Genomic DNA, 22,273 nt, shown 5'->3' on the forward strand with positions numbered 1-22,273 from the left:
CGGGTACGTGCTTAGGTACCTTCGTCGGTACACTTTGGAGTCTGTGGTTATGTCGGAATTCCAAAATCTTTAGGGATTCTACTACTTCCCAAACATTTGATTCTCAGTTAGCACAGGTTATGGACGCGCATACAATGTTTGTCAATACGGCCGCCACTACGAGCATCACCTCCGTTGCAGGATATGCTGTTGGTGCCTCTCCTCCGCCTGGGTTTTACATAGCTCAGCTTGGACTGGGCACCCAAGGACCGCCTCTACTTTCTCTCCAAATAGACGGGTCCTGGTTCAAAGATTCTCAACAAGCTGGAATGGGATGGCGCGTGGATAATGCAGACCCGTTGGATGATCAGATCATTGGTGGAAGTAACTTTGGGATTTGTAACTCAGCTTTACACGCGGAGACCTTAGCATGCATGTATGGGTTACAATGGGCTTTTGATCGCTGGTTTCATTCGCTAACGGTTTTTACTGATTCCTATAATCTTGTTTCCCTTCTTAGGGGGGATGGTCATGGTAACGTAGCTTACCTTTGACTCATTCGCAAGATTATACTTCTTGGCTCTACTTTTCAATTTTGTAGCATTCACAGGGCAGATCGTCAGCGCGTCCATCGAGCTCATCAAATAGCCGGGGAAGCGTCGGTTAAATTTATTCGCTTTAATATTAATATGTAATCTATTTGTATCATTTGTCAAAAAAAAAAAAAAAAAAAAAATAGAAGAGCATAATCTAAAAACTTTTAACTTGGATTTGACTTTAACCAAATAAACCCAAATCCAACAAGGCAACAACCATATTGTGAGAACATGCACCTTTACCTTGTCTTCATTTGTAAACATTACTCATAATTGTTTATCAAGTGGCAAACTAGTAAATATACATTGTATGACTTAAAGTTGCATTTTTCATAGCGGTTTTAACTTTTAAGGCACCGGTTAATGATTTTACTCAATTTTGCATTTTGACAAACCACCTATATTTATCACGACGATAAACTGGGGAATAAAATTCATCTAGCTATGAACGCATGACATCTAGTGAGTAAGAAGACCAAAAAATTGAAGACTCAAAGTAGGAAGCAATAACAGTTCTTGTGGATTTATTCTTCTTCTTCTTCATCCAGGTAACTCTTCTCTGCCATCATCCCCTTTGAATTTTATGTTTCACCCCATCAAAATTAATCTAACCTACATTTTGCCCATCAAAATTGTTTTTCTTCAATTATCAAAATTTGCAATTAATTATTTCTTCAATGGTTTCTTCTTCATTTAATTTTGTTAGAGGTATGATTCTGTTTTTTTAAGATCCCCAGATGAAAAAGAGTAAATAGATTCAATATTGAGTAGTATGGTTTTTTTTTTTTTTTTTTTTTTGAACGATATTGAGTAGTATAGTTACCAAATTGAGCTTGTCAATATCAATAGGGTTATAGTTTTGGCAATTAAGAAACCTTAATTAGTAAATTTATTTGGGTGATAGTGGATATTTTTCTCAAATTTTGGTGGGGTTTGTTGGAAAGAAGGTAAGGGACTAAGGGTCATGGCATTAACATATATTATTGGGATCATAGTAGAAAGATTGGCTTGTGCTGTTAATAAGAGTTGAACTCGAATTTTTCGGAGAGTTTTAGGATTCATTTGATTTGAGTAAGGTTTTATTTACAATATTGTACATATGTAATCAGTTGTTGCTAGGATAATTTTGAATGAGATTAGCTGGTCTCATACTCTCATGAAATAATTAATTAAAAAAAAATGAAAGCATTATGTACAGGTAGGATAGGATGCACCCGTTCAAAAAAAAAAAAGGTAGGATAGGATGCATTGACATTGGCTAGTTACGTGTAGTGTTGTCAATTTAGTGAATTTTTTCTCTAGTGAAGAGCTAGCATTAGATTTCCTGTCAATGACTGGTCATAGTGCAACATTATTGAGATATTGTGGTTTCATACTGATGATAGTGTTGTAAGCCTGTTTGGTATTTTTGGATGCATCAATATGAGTGAAATGGCTAATAAGTGTGGTAGATAATTCTATTTCTGGATTTGGTGTACTTCGCCAATGGAGGTGTTTTTTTGTTGCTATGATCTGTTGCTGCTCAGTACTTGACTAGTTGGCTTCTAGGATGATATACATTCCGATAGTGGCATAATCGCAAGCTATAGCTAGTGCATACCCTTACGTCCCACAGTACTTATCTTAGCCGACTTTTAAAAAATGCTAAGGTGCATAATTGATGAGCAGAATTAAACCAACAGTGTTTTAGCATTATGGAAAAAGGGACTATGATTGGGCGAATATGCTTTTTAAAAGAGAAGGGATCAACTAAGGGCCAGATGTACACTCTGTTTGGATTTAACCTATGCTTTGTAGATCAAATAGAGCTTACCTAGTTATGAATCTTATGATCTATGTGAGCTGAGTTAATTAAGATGCGATTCCAAACCAGCATTATGTTGACTCAATCACAGAGTTGCTTGGAATGGAGAGGTTAGCACGGACTCCTCCCCGAAGTTAGCCTCATTGACTCTCAAATTTAAGTCTTTTCATACCCTAGATAAATAGAATCAAATTTGCAATGTTAGACAGTTCTTGTGTGATTTGCTAAATCAGTCTGCCTGTCTTATAGTCATAGATGCCTATAGCTGTATTTAAGGTTACATGATAGATACTGAAGAATGAATAAAACTTAGAAAAGGTTACAAAAAGGGTAGAAGTTTGCAAGGTGTTGTGCTTCTGATTGGGAACAGTCATAAGACTCATAACATTCACAACTAGTCATAGTTTATATGCTGATTCAAATTGCTATTGCTGTTGCTGATGCCGTGAGCGTTAGTACCTTTAGCTAACTCCCTTCTGCTGGCTACCAGGGTGAGGTTGATGGTAAAAATAAGCTTTTTGACTCAAAGCTCAAGGCCTTACAAGTTGGTCCTGGTAGTTAATTGACTTGAACAGTTCGGTGACAATGGTATTGTACTATTTGTAGAGCCCTACTTTCTGCTTTGAATGAGGATATTTTTCCGTGGGATTTTGTTCTCTAAAGGTATAATAAGAGAAGAGAGGTCATTGGATCAATTTTCTGCCATTTGGCCCTTGAGCCTCCTTTGCAGACCAATATAAAGTTATAAACTGAATTTTCCCTTGAATCTACATTTGAGTTGGGGTGTGCATCAAAGCCTTAACTATGAGCTTGCATTTACATTAGCTACTCTATGGCATTAGCTTCAACCGATTCCTACTTATTTGATTTATATCCAATCACTCAATTAGCATCCTATTGTTGTAGTTTTCTAGGATTATCTGAAGTCTATTGTTATGTTGATGCAAATGTTCGAATGGGATACTCAATGTACATACAATTAAGTTTTAAATATCAAGTTGAGGATCCTGACCTTCCAGTCAGTTTTGCACCATATCTTTGGGATGGTGGTAAAAATTGATTTAAGCAAGAATTATGAGGACTGGTACTTAGTGACGTGCATTTGAGTTCAGGATGTTCTAATTGGTGGAGATTTTCAACTTTTTATTCTTTGGTAAAAATCAAACGATAGGAAATGGAGATGAAACTCATTGTTGTTTTTGAGCCATTAGAGTTTGTAAATATATGGTTTAGCTTTGGCACCCTTGTTTCTCTTTCTTAATAATTTCTATCCTCTTTCCCTCCATAACCTAATGCCTATTGGGGGTTGGGGGGGGGGGGGGTGGGGGGGTGAGCCGGAGACACGAAATAGCAAATAGTTTGAGTCCATATCTATGTGTTGCATGATATAATTTCTACAAAGAATAAGAGTGCTCCCAGCAACCTTTCCCACATGCTGAAAAAGATAAGGTATAGTAAAAAAAATGACCACTTTCAAAGTCATCCCTCCTAAAGCCTACATTTCTGTTGAGATCACCACCAATGATCAATTTCTCACCTCATGTTGCACCACTTCTCCCAATTTTTTCCAATTTTTTTGTATTTTAGGTGCATCCAATCCTGCTTGTGGTGCATAAGCACTTATAATAGTTGTGATCTCATCTCCTATAGTCCTATCACAAGCTTAACAGTCTTAATTCGATCACTCTTTTTAGACACCTCCATTACATCATCTACATAAATCAATGAGGATACCTACCCTTATCTTTTCCCGACTACCAAAGCTTGTAACTCCATAAAGCTTCTTCTTTTGCCTTGTGTCCAACCCACTTGACCTCTTGTAAGGCACATTATATTGATTCTCCTCCTCTTTATAACCTCTACTAATTCGACCAACCTCTTAGTCAAAGTGCCAATATTACATGACTCAAAATACATCTTATTATCCATATTATTTCCATGGACTAGCTTTTTACGCGCATTCATCCGTCATGCGGGAACCCCTGCATACTTGACACCATCCAAGTGCATCCCGGTACAACCTAGCAACCCTTATATTTTTCACTACAACTGGGTCTATGAAGTGTAGCTCGCCACTGAGTAGGGGACGCCCCACAATATCCCCAATTTTGATTCATGTCCATATAATGTGACTTGACCTGCCGCAACTTTTCTCCTTTATTCGTGCTTGAGACCACCTGCCATGAATGCCACAAAACAATACTCGTAGGCTGGTGCAAATTGAGTTTATGCAGTTGAGTGGTCATCTGGCCAATATAGCCTTGCATTATAAAAAGTCTTGAGAGAGTCTACAATATAATATCTTTACGTGAGCTTTTGAAATATTAGAATTTTAGAGCTTGCTGAAATGAATTTCATAGGTAAATTTTAAAGGACCCTATCTGTACAAATATGAAGTTCTTACAGTTACTTTGATACTACATGTTTCTGATACTCATTTTCCAGGATTTTATTTGATTGTATCTTCCATTTAATCCATTAATGGGTATTGTAGAAGAAACAAAGCTTACTTTTGTTCTAGGAAACAAAGTCCGTACACTGAGCATTACTGCTTAAAAGAGCTTCTGCTTGCCAATCTAATGCATCTAAGATAATTAATCAAGGGGGTTGTGAAAAAGCATGCAGCTGTAGTGCCAAGTGGTAACCTCATTTGCTTTGATGCTGAAAATCCTGAGCTGATACTCTGGATTACAGAATGCCATGATAGATTTACAGATTACCTTGGTGGTCCTCCTCTAATGCATGGAAAGTTAAAAAACACTCCACAGGATGAATGTGCCTGACTGTGGGAATATAAGTGTGAAGAAACATATTTTAAATTCTTTGAGAGGCATAATGTTTCGAACTAAAAAGGTACTGAAGCCTTAGAGAATGATATTTTCCCTAAAAACTACTTCTTCATCTTGAAATGAATTTTCTTCCCACTCCTTTATCTGTGCCAATCCTCAAGGGTGCTCAGCTGCTCACCCTTTAGCTTCTACAGAGCACCTAGTGTGATATTGGAGGCTGCTTTCTTCTGTGCTCTGGCTGCTTTTGCTGCTCTTTGCTGTCTCTACAAATTAATCCAGCCAAATAAAAATTAGGTTCAGTCTTGGTCTTTTGTGATCTTCTCTCTGCTCTTTTGATCTTTCTTCTGTGCTCTTTGTCTGTTGACAAGTGGTTTGTGATTTTGTAGTAGTAATTCACTATTTTGTCTGTGATATGTGGATCAAGTTTGATACTGTATCCTAGTGTTTGTGTTTGACCATATACTTCAGAGGATGTGTCTTCGGGCTGTATTAGGGAGCCTTAAAACTAATACTAAGTTACCCGCCTTTTTATCTCCTCTTCTTTTTCCTTTAACCCAGCATTTTGACTTTCCTTCTCTTTAAGCACTCTTATCTTCTAATACTGTTTTGTATCCCATCTACATTTCCATAAACTTGTGGGTTTGTCTTTGAAATAGCTTTAGGATTAGAAGGGCTGGAATTTTGGATATATCTTTGGGAAGGATAGCTTGACCATGTAGAAAAAATCTCCTCATAAAGTGTCTCTTTAACTGTGTAAATCAATGCATCTAAGCTTCAATTAGGTCACCGACATTGAAAATTTTAGGTTTGATTGGTATCTAGAGGACAAAGCAAGCCAACTCTGATTATTTTTTTTAGTAATGGTAAAAGAGTTCAAATATGTAATAGAACATATATGCCCTTTTTGGTATAATTACTGGCTTGGATTGGACACTTAGACCTTGTAACAAATCTGTCTTTGGCTCTTTTCCCCTTGATTAAGAGAGAAAATCCTGAAGGCCGGATTACGGTAAAAATTGGAGGATTGGACTGACTGGTACAGCTGCTTTTTATACCTACATGATGCCATCTAACCCAAAGATAAATACATGTTGCAGTGCTGATGAAGAAAAGAATATAAAAGAAATTTGGATATCTCAAATTCTTCCTAGATTTTACTCTTACCTGAGGTTTTTTGCCACGACATTATGTATATCTGAGTCTATTACCTCTTTGGCATTTGCTTTCTGTATTGCAGTCTTATGGGGATTTAGAAATGGAAGAATTATATTGCATAGGGGAAGAGGGGAAATTGTCTGCCAGATGGTGTTCGATTCTGCTACTATTCATTAGCTTGTTATGTTTTTCACCTTGTCAGAAAAAGGGAAAATTTGAGAGTTGTATGAATGTATGATTGCCTTAGACAATGATCCATAGTGCCTATTGAAACTCGTGCGAAGCAAATTTTTTTGTATACTCTATTACTCATGTTTCATTATTCATTTTCATAGTGTTTTCTCTCTTCCATTTAGATAATTAAGTGAAGAACAGAAAACCGATGTCCCGAAGGCGCAATGCTATTGTAGCTGCTGGATTAGTTGTTTTTGCCACAGCTGGTTTGACATTTCCTTTCTACATGGCGTAAGTTCATTGCTTTTATATGGCTGTAATTATATTAGTTCCTCTGGAAACTGATTGATGGTCTGCTTTTTGTAGATCATCGTCTAAGAAACAGCCTGTCATTGACTCATCGAAACCCTTACCACCTCAGGCAACCTTTCGAGGACCATATATCAACACTGGTTCACGTGACGTTGGACCAGATCATCGTACTTATCCAAAAAATTAAAAAGTTTTATGGTTACCTGAGTAGCATTTTCCCTGATATTTGTTGTAACTGGAATTCTAGAATGTGAATACTATAGCCTTATAAACTATTTTGTTAGACAGTAATATTGAAGTAATAAAGGCATGTTGCAATCAATTGTATTCTTGCATGGTTGTTTCAGTGCATCGTTTTATAATTTCGTTATTATTATTTTTTTGATACTACTTCGTATGAAATATTCTTTGTTATCTTTTTTTTTTTTTTTTTTTTTTTTTTTTTTTTTTTTTTGAAACAAGATGAGGTCCATTTCCGCCAAAGTTATATTTTGAGGAAAGAAACATAAACGTACAACCTCAACATTGTCACCGGTGTCACCTCTAGCAACTAGACGAGCCACCTTATTAAACTTACGGTTTACATGACCAAAAGAGCAATCATCAAAGAGCAACCTATCTTGTCTAATATCATCATAAATAGAGTGAATTGGCGACACACCACCATCATCCAAATTCACAGCTTGAACTACATTCCAATCGTCAGATTCAACCAAGATCTTAGAGAACCCATGGCGCTGCACGCAACCTGTAGTGCAAAGCTGGAGATGTTGAATGGACTTTCCTTGTAGCCGTAGCAGCAATAGAACCCTAAGCATCCCTCCATACCACCCCCAAACTCGCCATTGCCATGTTAGGCATATGAGCATCAGTATTAATTTTAATATATCCAATTGGAGGAGAGGTCCATCTCGTTGCACTCAGACCTTGAGCAGGCATCACACAAGGCTTGAAAACTCGTTGAGCATAGGAGTTATACTCCATAACCATACGAAGAAAACCCGCAGCAATCACCACAGGGTGTGAGCACTCACCTTCGAAGACAACAAGGTTCCTACACCTCCATGCCACCCACATAAGAGTAATCATTTGTCTCACAACATCACCACTAAATTTACAATTCAACCAAGCCCAAAGATCAACAAAGGAGGAGGTTGGAGCATCAACCAAGCTGCCAATATGTTTACAGTGCGACCATATTTCTTTTGCAGCATTGCACTCGAGCAAATAGTGTATGATTGTCTCTTTCTCCGCACCGCATATTTGACAAGACGAGTCTTGAGTAATATGCCTAAAAACCAATCTATCCATCACAGCCAAATTCCCCTTCATAACACTCCAAATAAAGTGTTGTAATTTCGGAGGACCACAAATGCGCCAAATTGATTGCCATATAGTATCATCATGTACCTGCTGCGGCTGATCCCCATTGCCCAATTTAGCAAGCCAATACCCCGACTTAACTGTATAAATGCCCCTCTTATCACCCTGCCAGTACATAGTGTCAGCATGCTGCCTACTTGACAGTGGAGTAGCTAAAATGCGCGCAGCCATTTCCGGAGCAAACATCCTTCCAATTTCCCCGCATCCCATTTCGCATATCCATCCCTAAATAGGTCCCTTACCTTCATCTCTTCATCACAATCAGTCGGTTTGTGAGGATATATCACAAGCCCCTCAACAACCAGCCATGGATCCTTCCACACCCGAACTGTTCTGCCATCCCCAATTCTCCACAATAATCCATCACGAAGTAAGCTTTTCGCACCCCACATGCTTCTCCACGAGAAGCTTGGATCATAGCCCCAACATGCTGCCAACATAGTACATTTGAGTATTTAAAATACTTCGCTTTGAGAAATTTATGAAGGTCGACTCATTCGAATGAAGTCGCCACAATTGTTTAGCTAAGAGGGCTTGATTAAAGCTCTTTAAATCACGAAAGCCTAAGCCCCCTTTAGCTTTAGGAAGGCACAACTTCTCCCAACTTTGCCAATGAAGCTTCTTCGCATCTTCTCTCGATCCCCACCAAAACAGGCATAGAAGATTGTGAATTTCATCAATTAACCCATCCGGGAATCAAAATATGCTTCATCATATATGTAGGGTTTGAAAGGAATGGTGTCCTTCGAACAAGTGTATTATTCTGATAGTGGGTTCAGAATTATTAGAAAGCTAATATATTCAGTAAGGTCAAGTGATCGGAATGCCTAGGTGGAGGCCGCTTCCGATCAGTAATATTAATGCATAATTAATATTACAGCTTAATCTTGACTGAACCCTTAGGGCCACACCCAAGCAATGAACGAACCGACTCGACGAATTAATTCGGAAAAAATTAATGAGTCGCCCGAGTATTTAATATTTAGACATCGAAAATTCGAGCGTCGATACCGAGCGTCGGAGAATCTCAAATGTCGAGCCAAAATTTAGGATTTGGTGAGACGGGAAAATACTTCAAGTAACAAGTAAAATCCTAGCCACGCAAAAGGCTAGGAAAGCGCGCCTGTAGACACCCATTTGTGTCTCCCCAAAACCAAACCCGGTGATGAGTGCCTTTCACGTCGAATCATAATCGAATGAAACGAAAGTGTGGAAAGGTCTAGTGTTGCGGAAAGTTTTATTTCTTTTCTCTTTTTCCTGTTTTTGAAAACTTTATTTTAAGAAAATAGACAATCCAGTTTGGTTGGTCCATTATATGGGTCCAATAGTGGTGTAGTTGGATGGGACTTGCAAAGGTCTTTCCAACGATATATTATAAGCCCAATTCCGATGAATATTGAGGAAATTATGGCCAATTTACTAAACTGGCCCGGTTTGAGCTTTAAGTACGGCCTAATGATCTAGGGGAGGGCCTAATATAGTTTATCATTCCTAATGCAATTAGGAATGGTTTTAGTCTTCTAGAACATTCTAGAAGGTTCTTTTCATTCCTAATTCAATTAGGACTCTTCAGAGTTTTAATCAAGATCAAATAGCATTTTCGATGGAAATTATATTATTTTATCTTCTAGTACAGGAAATTTATCGGATTTTCGAAAACGCGTGGAAAATCAGTTTGGCGTCCAACCCCAGGCCTTGGCGCCTGAAACCAGGATTGGCGCCTGGCGCTAGCCACTGGTCCTGGCGCCAACTAGCCAGGGCTGGCGCCAATGTGTTTTTGCGATCTTCAAACTCTATTTTGTTAAATTATCTTTTTTGGATGATTTTCTCTATGAATATCGTATCAAAAACTCCGTTTTCATTCACCAACTATCTTCATCATTCATCAACAAGCATCATCGATCATCAACTCTCTTCATTCACAAATTATTCATCAATTAGCATTCATCTACAGTCAAATAATCCTTTTCATTCATCTCTTTTCATCAACTTTCATTAACATTCATTCTTTATTTTCTTCAATTCTTTCTTTGCTTTTTTAACACAAAATTCCGCATTCGCAAGATCTTGATACACCTAGCCATATTCGAAGTTGCCTTCGCCCTAGACGTGAAAGGTTTTAATTTCTGAGGGTTTGGTCCCAAATCTCTCTTTCAATTATTTAATTTAATTGTTTTGATTATTATTTTCCTTGAAGTTACTAACGCGTGTATTTTGTTATTAGAAAGAGGTACGAGGAATCAAAGTAAGTGCTTCAATTGATTAATTGATATTATGATGTAGAAATCATGTTTATATTTTTATTATGATATTCCTAGTATCATGTTTAGGGTAATTTTAATATTAAATATGATTGTTATGATGCTTCCTATATTCTTCCTAATATTTATGATTGTTAGTATCATGTTAGGGTTAAAGATTTGATTTTTATTGTTTAGTGACATGCTAGGGTTTGTTATTAATCTTGTTAATATCATGCCTAGGATCTTGCTATGCTTTAACATGATTATGATTATCATTAATTATGATTGATATTATTATTATTATTCATGATGTTGATTATTCATTATGTTGCTTGATATGTATTATATTTTTATTATTTTATTGCTTGATCACACCTTTGATACATGTTTAAAGGGAATTGGTACTTGTAATCACGCTTAATAAGATATTTAATAATCTTGTTAGGTTAACTTTGATTATAATTCAAGTGATCGCCAATAATAGTTTATTTGTGCATTAAATTCAACCAACATAGATTAAACAGGTTTAGGGTTAATCCTATTGATTGTATGTTAGTCAGAAAGCGCACATGAATACGAGCAGAATAAAGTAGAGGCCTATTATTAGGGCAGGTTAAATCTCTTCTAGGTTGGATTTGTACCATCATCCCCGAGCCCTTATTTGGTTCATGACCTTATGGAGTTGACGATCTCTTGGATCGTTAAGGGGTGTAACCTTCACCTCGTGAACGGTTTACAAGTTCCTTAAAAACTTGTTGGCGACTCTTTTGCTCTATCTTCTTCCCTTTTGGACGCCACCGTACTTTAGTGTATGATAACAGTGGGGTTCAAGCTAGTGGGATTTTAAAGGCTTGAAATTATTCCCTACAGTTTTTGGCGACTCCACTGGGGAGGATTTCTATTTTAATTCCTGAATTTGTTTCGGCAATGATTTAGAATGAGTGGATGAGACTCGAAAAGTTCTAAGTATTTCATGTGCGTAATTTTGATTAACATTATTGTCATATGCATAAAAAGTTTCTCATTGGAAAGACCATCCGTAATGAGTCAAAAATATAGGATTTTACACGTAGGAAATTTGAGAAATGTCTTTCACAACTAGGAATGAAATAACACCGCGTGAAACTGGATGATTTTATTGAACACATAAAGCTGCTGAGGCATGTGGGAAGTAACGTCAGGGGCCAGAGCTTGGCGCCAAACTTTTAGCCGTAGCGCCAGACGCCAGTATTGGCGCCAGGCGATACAGTTAAAAGTTGGCGCTAGTCCCTGTTTGCTGGTGCCAATTTCCCCCAATACCGAGCCAGAAATATGCGTTCTAATTTCGACCGGTTTTTCGTATTGTTTGCTCGATCCTGCTTCCTGATTGAATTTTTTCTCACTTTTCTGAAACCCATATGTGTTCTACATATGGACATAACCCTCTGGGAATTCATGCTCTATCTACCCGATTGAACGCTCCTGGCAACAAAGGGTACATCTGAGAGGTTGAATTCACCAAACCATGGAAGTGAGTTTTTTCTAAAAACTCGCGGTGTTCTATCCACACGCGTTAACCCTTTACGGTTAGGCTTCTACGCGGTGCATCTGGACAATTAACCATGGACCCTATTTGACTAAACCATATCCCGAACTTTAGAGAACTAGAGCCATGGTTAGGTTGCGAACTCATTGCATCATATTGTGCCTACTTGACTAATTGTGCATTATTTGTTGTGCATATATACTCTATGCTCCTCTTAACCGTTTGTTGATTTGTGTTGAGATTAAAATTAATGACTTAAAGAACTTTTCCTAATTAATTTATTAATTAATTAATTAATTTGAGTCAATAAAGTTTCTTTTTAATCGGAATTGACTTAGTACGACTTTAGGCATACCCCAGTTGACTAATAATACCGAAAACAGTCCCTGACCAAAGCTCTAATGTTGGCGCCAAAGTCTGAGCTGTAGCGCCACTGTATAGTGTGTAGCGCCAGACATTTACTAAAAAGTCTGGCGCCAATCACTATATTGTGACGCCAGTCCTGTTGCTTGGCCGACAGTTCGGATTATTTGTCGAGTCATCACCTACTGTCTAATCAGTCAGTTTTCTGTTTAATTCGGTTAATTTTGCCGACTATGATGCTTAATTGAATTAATGTTCGAATCTAGGCACTAAGTCTCATGGTCTTACACAAGAGTCCAAGCATGTCACTTACACCCAATACACACACCAATACACATGTCTTGACCATGATTAAGAGAGTCTTGTGTGCGCGCCTTTTTTCGTCATCTTTTTTAGGGGGGTAAGTTGGATATTAATCCTCCAATAAATAATAATACTTAGTTCCCTAAACACATGTACATTATTGCTCCCTAAAAATACGCATACTTTTTTTTTTAAAATAAATAAAAACCATAAAGTCAAGTTGACTCGAGTCAAGTAATTAAAACGCAAATTGGCTTAATTTACAGCGCGTGGTCAAGAAAGGAAGGACGATTAATCAAAGATAACCTCTTCGTACAAGTCCAACTTTTCGACAAACCTATAGCCCGCAAGAGGAAAGCAAGAGTCATAATGGCAACTCAAGAAGAAGTCAATGATCTCAAGAACCAACTGGCTACTGTAACTGAGACACTGAAGCTTCTCGCACTTAAGATCGAGGATCCCGTGAAGCAACAACAAATGGACCTCATGCAAGAGAGCCTAAGCAAGTTGTCAAGCGACTACAAGTTTCAAGAACTCACGTCCCAAGGGGTCTCGGTGGATAAAGATCTTCTTCCACAGAAGTTCAGTGCCAACGACATCCCAAAATTTAAGGCAATCGACAACCCCTATTTCCATCTAAGGGCATTTGAAACAATAATGAGTATCAAGGGTATCGATAAGAAAGTCTTCCCTTCTCTGTTCTCACTATCTCTCGAGACCGTTTGCCAACAATGGTTCTTCTCTCTTGAAAAAGAAAAGACCTCTACCTGGGAATCCATAGCAAACACTTTCGTTGATAGGAACAAGTGCAACATTCAAGTCAAAACTGACCATAGAGAACTTGAAATCCTCAAACAGAAGGAGAATGAAGGCTTCACTGCTTTCTTTAACAAGTGGAGAGAAACCTCAGCTAAAATGATCGAGGTACCAAGTGAAAAAGAGTCCGTGAGACTGTTCATTTAAAACCTCCAAGAAAAATATTCAAAACATCTTAAATATCAAAATAACCTTCATACCTTTAAGGCTGTTTATGATATTGGGATTAATATTGAAGATGACTTGGCTAAATCTAAAGCTGCCAACAATAGCTCCAGCAGTGGCTGGAAAGGAAAGAAGAGCGACAATCTTTCTTCTTCTAAAACCGCCCACTCAAATAATGTTAGCACCTTTAATCTAGGAGAAGTCCTCGCCATGAACAACCAAGGACAAAAAAAAACCATTTAGGAGGAATTTCACTCCTATTGGCATGAGTTATGACACCGCATTTGATCGATTAAATGCAAAAGGTCTTATAACTCCCATTGGACCATTTGGAGATCCACCAGTTGAGAAGAGGTCGCCTAACTGGAACCCCAACGCACATTGTAAATATCACCAAGGTAGGGGCCATTCTACTGAAAGCTGTTGGAGCTTAAGGAAGCTATCTAAGACCTAATTGACAGTAACAAGCTGCCGTTGCCCCCTGCCAGTAAGAAGCCAAGTATTGACAATGCACCTCTAGCTCATACTTTGGCTATCTCCGATGAAGAAAGCGAAGTTGACCCCTCATCTCTCATTAAGCCTGTCAAAGCAACTAATGTCGAAGAAGGAGAAGAAGAGATCTTTTTCGATGACAAAGATAACCTTCCAGAACCAGCAAATGAGGTAGACATACGATTGCTCACACTGTTTATGAGGGAGACATCGCAACTGTTACGTGAAACTCTCAAAATTATGAACGAACTTCACAAGAAAAATGATAAAGAATCTAAGAGAGAATTCACACCAGTGAAAATGACTTATGAGGCAAAGTACTTTCCCTTACAAGTCACCGAAAGACCCAAGAAGAGCAATAAGATTTATACTCCAATTGGGATCCCGTGTGCACAAATGATCGAAATTTTCTCCGAGAGTGGCAAGGTCAAACCTCTCGAACAGAGACCATTTGAATCATTAAAAAGGACAGATAGATATTACTGTCAGTACCATCAATCAGGGGGGGCACACCCTAGGAATTTGCTTCAAATTCAAGGATTTGGTGCAGAAAATGATTGATAAAAAAGAATTAATCCAAGTTCAACAAGAAGAGGACATAACTGTTAATGGAGTATGGGACAGTGATGAAGAAGATGTTTACCTAAAAGACGTAGTAGGACCTTCACCTTCTGTATCATACACCACAGACGACATTTGGGCTGAAGAAGATTCATCAATAGACGTCCTCACAAGATCCGGGAGAATGCAACCTCCCGTTTCAACACAACCTATGCCTACTGTACAACAAGTTCCCATACCTATCATCGAAGACAATGACATCGTTAAACAAATCAAGAAGACAAAAGTTGAGATGAATGTATGGAAGCTTCTGGCAACATCTCGAGAACATAGGTTGGCTGTGATGAATGCCTTGGATAAAATCGGGATAGATTCTGACACCACTCCTGAGGGACTAGCTAACTTCCTCATGAGTGATCTCCCTAGTCCGATTAATCTAATCACCTTCTCTGACAAAGATTTACCCCCAGAAGGTGACAAACACTACAAGGCGTTAAACCTCACGGTAGTCTGCAAAAGGATGAATGTTCCTACGACTCTTGTAGACAATGGATCGGCTATTAATGTCTGTCCACTTAGGACCGCGAGGATGCTCGGCATAAAGGATGAGGATTTAACTCTGTTCACACAAGGAATAAGAGCTTACGATAATACTCGACGTCAAGCTCTTGGCAAAGTAACCCTAAATGTGACGGCAGGAGCAATAGAACATGCTACTACTTTTCAAGTGGTAGACATCAAAGCTTCATTCAACCTGTTGTTAGGACGCCCTTGGCTCCATGATCTAAAGGCCGTCCCTTCATCTCTCCACCAACAAGTGAAAGCCATAGTTGGAGGAATCCCCATCACTATTGACGCTTCGCCGATGAGGATCAAATCAATAGAAAATCCAATCATCAACGTGGAGCACGACGAAGATGATGAAGACCTATGGGGCTTTAACGAAGAAGTCTCCTTAATCCAAGAGGATGAAAGGACATCTCTTTGCCACGACCCCCATTCCAACATGATTATCAACACTATGCTGAAGAAACAAGGACACTTCCCTTGGATGACCTTAGGAAAGAAGAAAGTGATAGCAAAATCGATAGAGTTACCTGGCCTCCCTAAACTAGATGCTTTCGAACTTGGATTCGAACCGACTCGGAAAGATCTCAAGCGAGCCCAGGACAAGTTGAAAGCACGTAGGGACGCTCGCATTCAAAAGAAAGCAATTCCAATGGATTAGTACCCTCTTACGCTTAATGGTCAATTTATAAAAGAAGGAGAGGACTATCCATGCCATGAATTTCCCGAACCATTTGTTGTAAATGGCATACGACAACTAGGATTCGAGATTTTCTTGGATTGCTATTTCACTGATGAAATCCCAACTCCCGTCCATAAGGAGAAAGCACCCCCATGCTTTGACTTTAACGTCATGGGATTGCTGTTTGGGAGAGAAAAGAATGAGCCAGTTTATGAGAAAGATAACTCCTCACTCATTCAAACGGTCCTACAAAGCGAAAACTTTGACCCCTCAAAGCTAATTACTCCAGCTGAAGGATCACTGCAAGGGTGGCGCAAGACTATCAAGGTGACTACTCCGAGTGGAAGGAAGATATCAATCACGACAGGACAAGGGCCAATGTTTGAAGAATCGTCAGAGTCAGAGTCAGAGTCTGAGTCAGAGTATTTCCCTTTAGAATCTTCTAAGTCTTTAGCTATAATGCCTCCCCTTCCTATTTCTTCTCCTAGGATAGTTAGTGATCCAGTCCCTGAGGACATATCACTCTTTGATGTAATGATCTCAGAGTATAATAATATCGCTCATTCTCCTTACTTCTCGTGTTCTTCCCTAACCCAAGATGACGAACATTGCTTAGCTAACGATGAAAAAGATAAAGAAATTATTAAAGCAATGGAAACACTTGAAAAGAAAACACCAGTAATTGAAGAGACTGAAACAATTGACATCTCAAACGATTCAACTCATAAAAGAGAAGTTAAAATCGGATTAACATTGAATAAACAAGAAAGAACCGATTTAATTAACTTGCTTAAAGAATTCATCGATGTATTTCCTTGGTCATATGAAGATATGCCAGGCATTAACAGAGAGATAGCTCAACACACTATACCATTAATACTAGGAATGAAACCTGTAAAACAAAAGTTGCGTCGAATGAAACCCGACGTAGCACTTAAAATAAAAGAAGAAGTTCAAAAACAAATAACTGCAGGTTTCATCAAGGTATCCAAGTACCCCGAATGGGTCGCCAACGTCGTCCCAGTTCCAAAGAAAGACGGAAGGGTAAGGATGTGTGTCGACTATCGAGATCTAAATAAGGCAAGTCCAAAGGACGACTTCCCTTTGCCACACATCGATATTCTGGTAGACAACACGGCAAATCACGCGCTTCTCTCATTCATGGATGGATATGCAGGGTACAATCAGATTCTCATGGCAGAAGAAGACATGGAGAAAACGACCTTTATCATACCATGGGGCACTTACTGTTACACGGTAATGCCATTTGGGTTGAAAAACGCAGGTGCTACTTACCAACGTGCAGCAACTGCCTTACTCCATGACATGATGCACAAAGAAGTTGAAGTATATGTCGACGACATGATTGTGAAATCAAAGGACCGTCCAGGCCATAAAGTAGCCTTAAGGAAATTCATTGGCCGGTCGCAATACATAAGTAGGTTCGTATCAAAACTGACAACGATATGTGAACCAATCTTCAAAAAGCTCAAGAAGAATGTACCAGTAATATGGGATGATGAGTGTCAAAAAGCCTTTGACCGGATCAAAGCCTATCTTGTAAATCCTCCCGTATTAGCGCCAGCACTTCCCGGAATACCTCTTAGGTTATATTTGACGGTTACCAAAGAGACAATGGGAGCCATGCTAGCACAAGAGGTAGAAAATAAAGAGAATGCAATTTATCACCTAAGTAAGAAGATGCTCGAATACGAAACACGCTATACACCACCTGAGAAATTGTGCCTCGCTTTGGTATGGGCCATAACTAAGTTAAGACATTACATGTTGGTGCATACCGTTTTCGTGGTATCTCGACTGGATCCACTCAAATACTTGTTCGAGAAATCAACACTCAATGGACGTATTTCAAGATGGATAGTCAACTTAGCTCAGTTCGATGTGCGGTTTATGTTGGGGTTTGGTGAGTCCGACTCACCGCGGAAACAAACCCCGACCCAAGGAACCACTCGCAATAATTAAAATCATAAAGCATAAATAAATAATTACTAAGAAAAGATAACGAATCTTACACTCGAAGCGAGCTTCGCCCAAAACCAGGGCTCTTACTTGAAAGCTACGAGCACGTCAAGTCCCGCGCCTCCAACGGTATCCACCCACAAAAGGGCGAACACAACTTTAAGGTCTACTACCTGGGGGTTAGCGAGGTCCGACAAAAACCCGAGTGTTATATGAGTTTAAGAGTTTTTCCAATATTATGGAATGCTCTTTTTAACTCCCACTCAAGCATCATTTCCTATGCCCAAAGTTGGGTATTTATAGGGAATGATGGAGTATGAAAATCTCTCCCATCAATGTGGGACAATGAGATTTTCTCATTTTATTTTAAAGCTAAAATAAAATTATTAAGCAAACTAGTAATAAATCAACAAGTGTCAAGCATACATGAGAGAGTAGGTGAGGACCACTTGGAGATGGGGACCAAACTTGCTCCCCACTCTCTCCCTCACCTTGTGCCACATGGCAACCCACTTGCTCCCAACCTTCCCCTTATACACGACCCTATGGCCCGGGCCATACCACGAGCCAAGATCGAGCTCGGCCCGAGCCCGGCCCGCACCCAGCCCGCACCTGACCCGCACCCAGCCCGCACCAGCTGTTGCTGTGGCATGGTGCGGCTGCGGCTGCTGCCGTGGCGCGGCGCGGCTGCTGTTGTGCCTAGCCGCGGCTGGCCTTGGCTGCAGCACGGTGCCCCGACTCGTCTTGCCCCTAGCATTTGGATGCTCGGGGCACTCCGATGCTAGGGGTATTTTCGGGAATATTGTTGATTTATTATTATTTTGCGCATCTCGTCTTTTATTATTTAGACTCGACTTCCGACGATCGGTTTCGACGCTCTAAGCTCGAATTACCGACGTCTAATTATTTAACACTCGGGCGACGAATTAATTTCTTCCGAATTAATTCGTCGAGTTGGTTCGCATATATTTGCTTGGGTGTGACCCAAAGGGTTCAGTCAAGATTAAGCTGTAATATTAATTATATTAATATTACTGATCGGAAGCGGCCTCCACCCACGCATTCTGATCACTTAACCTTACTGAATATATTAGCTTTCTAATAATTCTGAACCCGCTATTTGAATAATACACTTGTTCGAAGGACACTATTCCTTTCAATCTCCCACTTGTCCTTCCTGACAAGTGTGCATTTAGTGTATAGCCCTTATCCTATGTCTCTTGATGTCTCTTCATGAACTACAGAGTAAGATTACTAGTCATCTCTGTTACGTCCAGAAGTGTTTCTCGAAATCCGAGTTTGACTGTCAATAAGCAGATGATTTCTAAAATCTATCTGAGCACGACCATGCATTTTTCACAGTCTCGCTCTTCGAGAGGCCTTGTAAACAACAAGACATGTTCCCTTTTGTTAGTAGGGGGACATTTCCAGTCTTGTAATGTAGCTTCTCTTACTAAGAGGACTCACCCGCCCAATATCTGTCTTTATAATCCCCAGTTACGGCGAACGTTTGGCGGATACCAAAGCGGATCAGTACTCAAACAAGAGATCTCCCACTACTCATGGTCAAAGGAAAAGAGTTCCGATAGTAATAATGAGAAAATACTTATGACGATTTTAAATCTCTTAAAGTATCCTCACAGGTCGATTTAGTATGGTTCTAAACCAATACCTGTGCAAATGATTTATATCCTCATAGCACAAGAAACGGTGCTATAAATCATACTACACACTAATCTCTGATGGTCATCAATCGTCCACAAAATATGACCTTGATTAGGGATAATTTTCGATTAAAATATTCAATGTTCACTTAATAGGTGTTTCTTTATCCAACCCATTGACTTGATACCCTATTTTGAATATTTATTAAAATCGAATGGACTCATTATTTAATTCTAAACCACAATTAAATAGAGACGGAGTGATTTAAATTGCATGAAAATTTTAATTACTCCAAAACTGAATGGTTCATCATAGTGCTTTACATCAACATTGTTCAAAATTTGATTAAAACATTATAAAATGGAATTCAAAGCCAATTCATGACATGCTTGATTCCCATTTCCTCAATGTGTTTGTTGTGCTTCACTTGAGGCAAAGGTTTAGTAAGTGGATCGGCTACATTGTCATCCGTTCCAACTTTGCAAATTCTGATTTCACCTTCTGACTTCCATTCTCGAATCATGTGAAATCGCCTCTGGACATGTTTGACCTTCTGATGTTCTCGTGGCTCTCTAGCCTGAGCAATAGCTCCATTGTTGTCACAATAGAGGTCTATTGGACCCTTGATGGAGGGTACAACACCAAGTTCATCAATGAACTTGCGAATCCAAACTGCCTCCTTGGCTGCCTCAGATGCTGCCAAGTATTCGGCTTCAGTTGAAGAATCAGCGGTTGTGCTTTGCTTTGCACTCTTCCAACTAAACGCTCCTCCATTGAGACAGAATATGTATCCTGATTGTGACTTAAAGTCGTCTCTGTCTGTCTGGAAGCTTGCGTCGGTATATCCCTCAACAACCAATTCATCTTTACCACCATAAACCAGGAATTTATCTTTGTTCCTTTTCAGGTACTTTAGAATATTCTTGGCCGCAGTCCAATGCGCCTCTCCTGGATCTGATTGGTATCGGCTCGTAGCACTTAAGGCATACGATACATAAAGCCTAGTACATATCATGGCATACATGATCGATCCAATAAGCGAAGCATATGGAATTCGACTCATCCTTTCTCGCTCATCAGGTGTCTTTGGACACTGCTTCTTGCTTAAGGTTATGCCATGTGACATGGGTAGGTGCCCTCTCTTGGCTCCTTCCATTTGGAATCGATCCAGTACCTTATCGATGTAAGTACTCTGACTCATTCCAATCATCCTTTTTGATCTATCCCTATAGATCTTGATGCCTAATATGTACTGAGCCTCTCCCAAGTCTTTCATTGAAAAACATTTCCCAAGCCAAGTCTTTACAGACTCTAGCAATGGAATGCTATTTCCAATGAGCAAAATGTCATCGACATATAAGACTAGGAAGGCGATGTCACTCCCACTGACCTTCTTATAGACACAAGACTCATCTGGATTCTTGATGAAACCAAACTCATTGATGGCTTCATCAAATCGCAAATTCCAACTTCTGCTTGCTTGCTTTAATCCATAAAGGGACTTCTTAAGCTTGCATACCTTCTTAGGATTATTCTGGTCGACAAAACCTTCAGGCTGTGTCATATACACAGTTTCTTCCAAAATCCCATTGAGGAAGGCGGTTTTGACGTCCATCTGTCATACTTCATAATTGTAATATGCAGCAATCGCTAGAAGCATTCGAACGGACTTAAGCATAGCTACTGGAGAAAAGGTTTCATCATAATCAACGCCGTGAATTTGCCTGTAACATTTTGCTACCAGCCTTGCTTTGTAAATAAATACATTTCCATCTTTGTCGGTTTTCATCTTGAAAATCCATTTACATCCGATAGGTGTATAACCTGCGGGTAAATCAACCAAGTCCCATACTTGATTTTCAAACATGGAGTCCATTTTGTATTTCATGGCCTCTTGCCATTTTGCAGAGTCGGGGCTCGTCATAGCTTGCTTGTAGGTTGCCGGCTCATCTCCATCCACTACTAGGATGTCCAGATCTTTGGTTAATACAACACCGAGATATCTGTCAGGTTGAGATCTTGGCCGAGTCGACCTACGTAGGGTAATGGACTGAGCATTTGCATTGTCGGGTTAACTTTGCATATTTTGACTTTGACCAATGTCAACAGCTGCTTGGTAAGCACTTTGATTGTCAACTTGTCCTTGTTGCTCGTCCTCTCGAACTTCGTCGAGTTCGATTTTACTCTCACTTGGCATTTTGGAGAGATGCTCCTTCTTCAAGAAGACACCATCACGAGCAACAAACACTTTGTTCTCGGAGTTGTTATAGAAGTAATACCCTTTGGTTTCTTTTGGATAACCCACAAAGTAAACCTTGTCAGATTTCGGATGAAGTTTGTCAGAAATGAGTTTCTTGACATATGTTTCGCATCCCCAAATCTTGAGAAAAGACAACCTTGGCGGTTTGCTTGTCCATAATTCATATGGAGTCTTTTCCACTGCTTTTGACGGAGCACAATTTAGAGTGAGTGCCGCAGTTAAAAGTGCATGTCCCCAGAAAGAGATTAGAAGTTCACTAAGACCCATAGTAGATCGGACCATGTCTAACAAGATTCGATTCCTCCTTTCAGATACTCCATTCCATTGAGGAGTTCCCGGAGGTGTCAACTCTGAAAGTATTCCATGTTCTTTCAGATGGTCATCGAACTCTTGGCTCAAATATTCGCCACCTCGATCCGATCGAAGCGCTTTGATTTTCTTGCCGAGTTGGTTTTCAAC

General features: G+C 39.4%; 2 protein-coding genes across 2 annotated transcripts; one reads left to right on the top strand and one right to left on the bottom strand.

The window, feature by feature from the left end:
* Nucleotides 1–957: 957 nt before the first annotated feature.
* On the top strand, nt 958–7,171 carry LOC110696841. The gene is made up of 3 exons (XM_021874176.1): nt 958–1,123; nt 6,680–6,788; nt 6,864–7,171. The coding sequence occupies exons 2-3, from the start codon at nt 6,706–6,708 to the stop codon at nt 6,994–6,996; spliced, it is 216 nt and encodes a 71-aa protein (XP_021729868.1). The 5' UTR covers nt 958–1,123; nt 6,680–6,705; the 3' UTR covers nt 6,997–7,171.
* Nucleotides 7,172–7,619: 448 nt separating this feature from the next.
* LOC110696818 lies at nt 7,620–8,402 on the bottom strand. The gene has a single exon (XM_021874153.1). The coding sequence runs from the start codon at nt 8,400–8,402 to the stop codon at nt 7,620–7,622; it is 783 nt and encodes a 260-aa protein (XP_021729845.1).
* Nucleotides 8,403–22,273: the final 13,871 nt, after the last annotated feature.

Source organism: Chenopodium quinoa, unplaced genomic scaffold, assembly GCF_001683475.1.
Source record: "Chenopodium quinoa cultivar QQ74 unplaced genomic scaffold, ASM168347v1, whole genome shotgun sequence".
Lineage (NCBI taxonomy): Eukaryota > Viridiplantae > Streptophyta > Magnoliopsida > Caryophyllales > Amaranthaceae > Chenopodium > Chenopodium quinoa.